General features: G+C 44.2%; 1 protein-coding gene across 6 annotated transcripts in view; it reads left to right on the top strand.

The window, feature by feature from the left end:
* The first annotated feature begins 7,508 nt into the window (after nt 1-7,508).
* Armc7 (armadillo repeat containing 7) overlaps nt 7,509-9,617 on the top strand; it is a 36,568-nt gene continuing 34,459 nt past the window's right edge. The window contains exons 1-3 of one of the 6 annotated variants that reach the window (XR_010045109.1): nt 7,519-7,912; nt 8,023-8,166; nt 9,460-9,589. Coding sequence is in view for 5 of the 6 variants with exons in the window: in XM_063241863.1 (XP_063097933.1) it covers nt 7,822-7,912; nt 8,023-8,166; nt 8,736-8,743 (243 nt within the window). In the remaining variant the exon portion in view is untranslated. Of the gene's footprint in view, nt 7,913-8,022; nt 8,167-8,735; nt 9,038-9,459; nt 9,590-9,617 lie in introns of those variants that run through there. The other 5 variants (XM_063241863.1, XM_013147037.3, XM_063241861.1 and 2 more) reach the window with 5 other exon arrangements.

The following is a 9,617-nucleotide window of genomic DNA, read 5'->3' as shown; positions in this document are numbered from 1 at the left end:
CACATTGGCACACTGCTGTAATACTAGCACTGGGGAAGCTGAGACAAGAAGATTAAGAATTCAAGGCCGAGACTGGGGATTTAGCTCAGCGGCATAAGCTCCTGCCTTGTAAGCAGGCAGTCATGAGTTCGATCTCTGGTACCAATAAAAAGAAAAAAGACAAAAAAAAAGAATTCAAGGCCAGCCTGGGCTATGTAGGGAGATGCTGACTGTGTGAGTGTCCTGAAGACCCCCAGTGCCTTTCAGCTTCCCATCCAGCCCTGAGCGCAGCTACCAACCACAGCATGAGCCCTGCAGGAAAAGTGCCAGGACACAGTTTTCCACCTCAGCTATGTGAGAAGAGGGAGCTGGGGGGGAGGTAAGCACTCGAGATGCTGGTATCCACCAGGTTTCAATATATTATGTATCCTGAAAACCTTTAAGGAGCAAAGATACTGATGAATCTTCAGCATAGAGAATCTTGACCTCATTTTCCTCCGGGAAAGATGGGCAATAATCTGTGGGCAAAAAGGGAAAAAGAAATCTCCAGGCAGAATTCCTTCAACCAACATCTATCAAGCATCTACTGTGTGATGGACTGGTCAGAAAGAAATATGATTTGTCACTGCCCTCAACACAAAGCCAAGTCTGAGAATTCTTCCTTAAGGAGGAGGGACCCTGAAGCCATCGCTCAGGCAGACTGGGATAGCCCATCTGATTCCAGAACCACACTTAGCTGACTCCCTGAGAATCCTGTAGACAGGGCCTGGGCTCATTCATGCGGGAGAAGGCTTGGGGCTCATTTTCATCCTGCCCCCAAACTCTGGTCTCCCAGGTCTCTGCTGCACTGTCCACTGAAAGACAGAGAAAATCCGTGGCTACCCTGAGCTCCAAGCCACATGGGCTAGTCACAGATGCTAAGGGCCTGGCGCTCACACCAAGCTGGCAGGGTACCTCACCACTCAAACTAAGCTCAAAAATCCTGCCCCAGCTGTGACTCACTGTGCACTGGAACCCAGCTGGCCATAGGGTCCTGGAACCTCAGGGGTGGGGGGAATACTGTGCCCTGATCCAGGCCTGATCACAATTGCAATAGTATATCTCTCAAGAGTTAGAGAAAACAATCCTAAAATTAATTTGGGACCAGAAGAGACCTAGAACAACCAAAGCTGTCTATGGCCACACCACCCTGAACGCGCCAGATCTCGTCTGATCTCGGAAGCTAAGCAGGGTCAGGCCTGGTTAGTACTTGGATGGGAGAATAACCAAAGCAATTCTGGGCATTAAACACGAAGCAGTCAGCATCAAAATCCCTGACTTCAAGTTATATTACAAAGCTACTGTGATAAAAACAGCACGGTACCAGCAAAAAACAGAACTGAGGATCAGTGGAAGAGATCAGAAGATGCAGAAACAACTCCAAACACACTCAGCCACCTTATCTTTGACAAAGGAGCCAAATGCATTCACTGGAAGAAAGATTGCCTCTTTAATAAGTGGTGCTGTAAAAACTGGCTTTCCACATGCCAAAGATTGAAACTAGACCAGTATCTTTCCCCATGCACTAAACTAAAACCAAAATGAATCAAATACCTAAATATTAAAACAGAAACAATAAATCTGCTGGAAGATAGATAGAACTCTTGAAGATATTGGTATAGGCAAAGACTTTATAAACAAAACCCCAATCACACAGGAATTATCACAAAGAATCAACAACAGAAGTCTTTTATTTTTCCTGTCTTTTTGAAACAGGGTCTCACTATGCAGTTCAGATTGGCCTTGTATCCCAGGCTGGTCTTGAACTTGCAATGATCTTCCCAGCTCAGCCTCCCTAGTGTTGGGATTACAGCCATGTGCCGCCATACCATGCTTGTGCAAAAGCTTCTTAATAAGATAAGACCCCAAACCAGGCACACACCTGTAATTCCAGCACTTGTGAGGCTGAGGCAGGATTGCCATAGTTGGAGGCTACCATGAGGTACACAGTGAGCTCAAGGCCAGTCTGAACTACAGCAAGGATTTTTGAGACAGTGAGACCCCATTTAAACAACAAACAAACAAACAAATAAAACTTCTTGCACAGCAAAAGAAACCATCAACCCACAGTGTGGGAAAAAAATCTTTGCCAGCTGTTCCTCAGACAAGATCTATATAAATAACTTAAATAAATCAGATGCCCCCAAATTTAAAGACTGAGTCCAAAAATGGGCATCTAAAATAAACAGATACTTCTCAGATGAAGAAGCAAAAATGGCAAATAAATATGTGCAAAAATGTTCACCATCCCTGGTCATTCAAGAGATGCAAATTAAGACGATGCTGAGATTCCCTCACTCCATAAAGAATGGCCATTATCAAGAAACCAACCAGTAACAAATGCGCAGGGTTGTGGAGGAAAAGGAAGCCTTCTCCACTGTTGGTTAAAGTGTAGACTGGGGCTGGGGATTTAGCTCAGCGACATAAGCGCGTGCCTTGAAAGCAAGCAGCCGTGAGTTCAATCCCCGGTACCGATAAAAAGGAAAAAGACATAAATAAATAAATAAAGTGTAGACTGGTGTAACCACTGGGGAAATCATATGGAAATGCCTCCAAAAATTAGGACCCAAAACAAAAGCAAACAAGCAAACAAAGAACACTAGAAGTCCCATTCAGGGCCTGGAATTTAGTTCAGTGGCGTAAGTGCCTGCCTGGCAAGCGCAAGGTCATGAGTGTGATCCCTAGTACAAAAAAAAAAAAAAAAAAAAGAACTACAGCCATAGACAGCTGTAGTTCAGACTGGCCTTGAGCTCACTGTGTACCTCATGGTAGCCTCCAACTATGGCAATCCTGCCTCAGCCTCACAAGTGCTGGAATTACAGGTGTGTGCCTGGTTTGGGGTCTTATCTTATTAAGAAGCTTTTGCACAAGCATGGTATGGTGGCACATGGCCGTAATCCCAGCACTAGGGAGGCTGAGCTGGGAAGATCATTGCAAGTTCAACCCAGCAATTCCCCATCTTGGTACGTTTCCAAAAGAATTAAAAGCATCATACCACAGCAATATATACACACCCATATTTATAGTGGTACAGTTTTTATAGCTAAGTCTTAGAAACAGCCCAGATGCTTATAAATCAATGAATAGATAAAAAAGATGTGGGAGTACTACTCTGCCACGAAGAAGGATAAACTGGAGACACTGGTGGGAAAGTGCACAGACCTTGGGACCACACTCCTAAGTGAAATAAACCGGAGACACATGTTTAAGTATCTCATGGTTGGGGCCAGGGATCTAGCCCAGTGGAGTAAGTGCCTGCTTGGCAAACGCAAGGTCGTGAGTTCAATCCCCAGCACCAAAAAAAAGAAAAGAAAAAACTCATGGTTTCTCTGGTACAAGAAACCTAAAGTGAAAATGAGGACCAAAATTTATAACAGACACTGGGGAAAAAAAGAGGGGTTGAGGTGTTGAAGGAAGGAAGAGGAATGGGAAAAAAGAAGTATCTATAGGTACAAATCCCCTATGATGGGGCCGAGGATATAGTTCAGCAATATAGTGCAAGGTCATAAATTTGATCTCTGGTACCAAAAAAAAAAAAAAATCCATATGATGAATGATACCAATATGTAAAATGAACCAATAAAAAAACAAGTGGATCACACCAGGTGTGGTGGTACCGTCTTATAATCTTGGCACCTGGGAGACTGAGGCAGGAGGAGATCCATGAATTCAAGGCCAGTCTTGACTACTTAGTGAAACCTGGTCTCAAAAACAAAACAAACAACAAAATCAAAAAAATGACAATGACAACAAAACACAAACAAAAACAGAAGTGGATCTGTTTCAAAATTCAGGGAATGCACCTGCAAACAACAGATCAAGAAGTCACCTCAACCTTCAAAGACTGTATGTGTCTCAGTGGACACCATATAGTGTCCAAGAAGCCAAGTACAACAAAATCACTAAGATCAAATCCATTAAAGCACAGAAGAATGTGCCCTGCTCCAAAACCCAATTAGGAACTTTCTCAGATGATAATAGATAAATTCTATGTGATCCTACTTTGAAAACTGGTATTCTAATAAGATGAAAAATAATGAGCTGGACATAGTGGCACACGTAAAATCCCAGCACTCGAGAGGCTGAGGCAGGAGGATCATTGCGAGTTTGAGACCAGCCTGGGCTACAGAGTGAGCTCAAGGCCAGCCTGAATGGCACAGTGAGACCCTGTCTCAAAAAAAAAAAAAAAAAAAAAAAAAAAAAGACAAGAAAAATGCATAAGAAACAGACCACTTCCTAGATATACATGAACTACCAAAGCTGAATCAAGAAGATATGAACATCCTAAATAAACCAGTATTGATCAATGAAATCAAACATGTAATTAAAAACCTATCAACAACAGACACAAGATGGATCATGCATGGGCTGACTGGGGAAGAGCCAGACACAAGCCCTCTCCTACGAATCAGCGCCACTTAGCAGGGGAGGAGAACAAGAAGTCAACAAGAAGCTAAAACCTCCCTCCCGTGATTCTGCAATATGCCAGACACCAGCCCTTCTGGAAAGCAGCCAGGGAGACACAAACAACCAACGTTTCCCCCTCCCACCAAGTAAATGACCAGCTGATCCAGAGAAACACAGGCTGTGATGACAGCTAATGAAGTAAAATATATCTATTCAGAGGATAACAACACACAATGTAGCATCTATGGGGGAGGTCCTGCCGAAGTGGCTTAGGCAGCTATTTTGAAGATGGCAAGAGGCACTTTGTGATGACCATTGTTGATTTCCTATTGTCTTGTTTAGAAATCCTGTGTCACTTACACTGACCTGTTTTGATTGACTGTATTCTATTTTATTTTGCTTCGTTTTACTCTCTCTAAAACAAAATTTAAAAAAAAATCAACAAAGATTTACTGTTGAATCCTATAAGGAATTTAGAGAAGACCCAAAACAACTACTTCTCAAACTCTTTAATGAAATTGAAAGAGAAGAAATACTTCTAGATTCAGTCCTGAAAGCAAGCACTACCCTTATACCAAAACCAGAGAAGGACCCAACTAAGAAAGAGAATTACACCTCCTTAATGAACATTGGAGGGCTGGGGATTTAGCTCAGCGGCATAAGCACCTGCCTGCCAGACAACCAAGTCATGAGTCTGATTTTTGGTACCAACCCCCCAAAAAAAGCATCAATGAACTTTAATGCAAAAGTTCTCAACAAGATTCTGGCACACAGACTGCCCCAAATCATCAAAAAGATTGTATACCATGATCAAGTGGGACTCATGCCAGGGATGCAGGGATGGCTCAACATACATAAATCCATAAATGTAACATACCATATTAATAGAGCTCAGGACAAAGATCATATGATCATCTCAACAGATGCAGAAAAAGCTTTTGGCAAGCTCCAGCACTCATTCATGATAAAAATACTACAAAAAACTGGAACAGATGGTCTTTATCCCCATCTAATAAAAGCCATCTATGACATACCAACAGCCAGCATCATATTACATGGACAAAAACTGAAAGCAAAAAAAAAAAAAAACTTAAAGCTTTCTCTAAAAATCAAAATCAAGACAAGGATGTCCACTGTCTCCACTGTTATTCAACATAGTCCTGGAAACTTTAGCCAGATAAATTAGACAAGAGAAAGGAATAAAGACAGGAAAGGGAGAAGTTAAAACGATCATTATTTGCAGATGACACGCCACTCTACTTAGAAGACCCCAAAAGACTACTAGATTTAATAAGCAAATTTGATAATGTAGCTGGATACAAAGTCAACATTCAAAATTCAATAACCTTCTTGTACACTAATAACAAACTCATTGAGAAATAAATCAGGGAAATAATACCTTTTATAATAGTATCCAAAACATGAAATACCTCGGAATCAATGTAACAAAGGAGGTAAAAGACCTCTATATTGAAAACTACAGTACTCTAAAAAAGGAGATCAAAGAGGATGTTAGAAAATGGAGAGATATCCCATGCTCTTGGGTAGGAAGAACCAATATAATGAAAATGGCCGTACTTCCAAAACTGTTACACAGATTCAATGCAATCCCAATCAAAATTCCAATAGAATTAGAGAAAACAATCCTAACATGCATCTGGAACCAGAAGAGACCTAGAATAACAGAAATGTTAAATCTGCTGGAAGGTAAGAATAGGTAAAACTCTTAAATATACTAGTGTAGGGAAAGACTTTATGAGCAATTGCACAGATACTATCACAAAGAATCGACAACTGGGATCTCATTCTATTGAAAAGCTTTTACACAGCAAGAAAACCACCATCAGAGTGAAGAGACAACCCACAATGTGGAAGACAGTATTTTCCAGTTGTTTCTCACACAAAGGATTACTTTTGAGAACATATACAGAGCTCAAAAAAATCAGGCCTCCCAGATTTAAAAACCCAATCCAAAAATGAGCATCTGAAATGAATACACACTTCTCAGATGAATAAATACAAATAATATGTGAAATAATGTTCAACATCACTGGTCATTCGAGAGATTCAAATTAAAACAACACTGAGATTTCACCTCACCCAGTAAAGAATAGCTAGTATCAAGAAACTGAGCAATAACAAATGCTGGAGGGGCTTTGGGAAAAAAGGAACCCTTCTCCTTCAGAGTGTAGATTGGTGTGATCACTGTGGAAACTGTGTGGAGATCCCTCAAAAAACTAGAACGGGAGGTCCCAATTGACCCAGCTATTCCCCTTCTGGATATCTTCCCAAAAGAATTAAAAACATCATTCCACAGCGATATATGTGCATCCATGTTTATAGCAGCACAATTTGTGGTAGCCAGATCTTGGAAACAACCTAAATGCTCATCGACTGAGGAATGGGTAAAAAAGATGTGGCATTTTTATACAGTGGAGTACCACTCAGTCATAAAGAAGGGTAAACTAGAGACTTTTATAGGTAAATGGATGCAACTTGAGACCACACTTATTGGTGAAATAAATCATACATGATCAAACATCGTATTGTCTCACTAGTGGAGAATTAAAAACATATGTATATATATAAGCACATTAAATTAAGATTAAAAAAATCTAGGTGATAAGGAACATCCATATCCCCAGTTACCGAGGTGGAGACAAGATGGTAATGTGACATGTACCCCATAAAGAGGCATCTTTGTCCTCTGTGTCAGCCCGGAGTTCCATCCCCCACGGTTTTCCATCCTGTGCTCAAGCACAAGAATAAGAGTTCCGTTGCTGTACCCAGGTGCTTCTGTCCGGTTCTTCAGATGAAACGCACAAGGCACATGCGGTGCTCCAGTGAGGAAACGCTGTCCGCTCCAATTCCATCAAGTGCTTCTGCACTCACGATCCTCTACGTTGGTGCCCTTTGACTCTTCTGCGATCCTGAAGCCATCTACCTTCCGTCTTCGTCACGCTCCTAGCGGAAGTTAGGGAGGAAAGCGTGCCACGCATGCGCAGCGAAGAGTTCGGGACTGCCCTTCTTCCTCATCAATTTCGCCCCGCCCCTTCCGCTCCCTTGGGGGCGGGGCCGACTTCCGGCTTCCGTTGGGGGGGGAATCTCTGGGGGGCGTAGGCGATGAGGGGGTGGTGCTGGAGCTCCCGCAGCCTCTGGGGTCCTGTTCCCTGCTAACAGCCGCGTTGATGGCTCCTGTAACTCAGTTTGGTTTTCAAGCCCACCTCTTACAGCATCCTGAAACCCGCCTACCCTGTTCCCCAGGGCCCGCTTCCGGCCGTGACTTTCTGAGGTCTGAACCCATTTACCGCCCCGTCCGCCCTTGCCGGATCAGGTGCAGGCCGGGCGAGTTCTTGCCCTGCTGTCGCGCTTCCCCTTTCCACTCTCCACCCGACCATGGCCCAGAAGCCGAAGGTGGAGCCCCACGTCGGAAGGCTCGCGTACCTGCAGGCGCTGGTGACAGAATTCCAGGAGACTGAGAGCCAAGGTGAGCGGCGCGGGGTGAGCGAGCGGCGCGGGGTGAGCGGCGCTCACCGCGCAGGGGTCTCCCCGCGATTGCCGCCCAGACTGGACTCCAGTGCCGCTTTCTTGTTGCAGACGCCAAGGAGCAAGTCCTCGCCAACCTTGCCAACTTCGCCTATGACCCCAGCAACTATGAATATCTGCGGCAACTGCAAGTCCTGGATTTATTCCTCGATACCCTGTCAGAAGAGAATGAGAGCCTGGTGGAATTCGCTATTGGTAAGGGTGGGACCAGCCCCCAGATACCCAGGTGCTAAGATGAGTGAGTCGAAGTGAGCCCTTGGGGAAGGAATTTGAAACTACTTTGAGAGGAGTTTGGAGCTTACCCTTGAATATTTTGGTATCAAAAGAGGCAAAGGTGACTGGTAACCTGTAGCTTGGGACTACTGTAGTCATGATCACAGTGAGTTAGTCACAGGCCAGATGTTTATTGAGCAGGTGCTGTAAGCACACAGCTGTAAGACTAGCACTCTGGAAGCAGACACAGGAAGACCACAAGTTTGAGCTCAGCCTGGGTAAGTGAGCAACTTCGTGAGATCCTATCTTAGAAGTTTGTCAGTAAAACTTGATTGAAAAATGAATAAATAGCTGGGCGTGTTGGCTCACACCTGGAATCCCAGCACTTGGGAGGCTGAGGCAGGAGGATCGCTGAGTTTGAGGCCAGCCTGAGCTACATAGTGAAACCCTATCTCAAAAAGAAAAAATAAATAAATAAAAACAAAATTGCTACGAAATTAGGCACAGCCTGTAGCCAGCTGCCTTCACTCAGCTGGTGCTGTTACACTTAGGAGCCTGAGAGTACTGGACGGCACCAAGGGAGCATCTGGTTGCTGTGTGCCAGGCTCTGCCCTGTCTCCTTGGGTCTGCAGACCGCAGCAAAGGTAGCTGTGCTTACAACACCCACTTTCAGGAAGGGGATGGAGGACCTAGAGGGTGGGCTGAGCAGAGATTCGAGTGCCAGGCTTGGGACTTACACCCAAAGCCATCAGATTCTGGAAGCTTACTCCCTTGACCTTTTTCCTGCTCTTGTAAGAGTTTTTGATTCCTGGAGCTGTGAAGTGAAAATTAAAAAGGAATTTATTTCTGACCACTTACTTTCCTGATAAGGAAACTGAAACACAGAAGCTACCCTCACTTCTCTGTGTAGCCTTTTCTGTGACCTGTCAGACTCCCCAGTCAGTATAGCTCCAGCCCTGAGGAAGGACCCAGATTTAGGCATTGCAGAGAGCAGCAGGAGGTTTTAAAAGTTTTTTTTTAGTTCTCCCTCGCCCACCCCCACCCCCCAAAAATAACAGGGTTCCTCCCCCCCTCGTTTTTTTAAAGACAGGGTCTGGCCAGGTAGCCCAGCCTGGACTTGAACTTGTGATCCTTTTGCCTCAGCCTCCCAGAGTGCTGAGATTATGGGCTGACACTACCATGCACAGCTCCAACTTGGCCTTTTGAGTTATTTGCCTAATTACTCTGGTTTATTTACCCTTTGCCTGTGCCTCTGGCTGTCTTTATTGCCCTCAGGGTCCAAAGCTGTGCAGGACACGCTTACAGTAAACCCTGCCTTTTCCGGATAGCTGTTCCTGCTCCACTGCAGCCCATTTCGTACCTGCACTGCCCACAAGATCTGAATCTGTCACCACCTGCAAGGCAGGTATTTATAGCCCTCTTTTACATGCTCA

The sequence above is a fragment of the Cavia porcellus genome, unplaced genomic scaffold, assembly GCF_034190915.1.
Source record: "Cavia porcellus strain 051 isolate PalLab524CR breed Dunkin Hartley unplaced genomic scaffold, mCavPor4.1 scaffold_32, whole genome shotgun sequence".
Classification (NCBI taxonomy): Eukaryota; Metazoa; Chordata; class Mammalia; order Rodentia; family Caviidae; genus Cavia; species Cavia porcellus.
The sequence above is the reverse complement of the archived record's forward strand: the minus strand, read 5'-3'. Positions and strand labels throughout refer to the sequence as shown.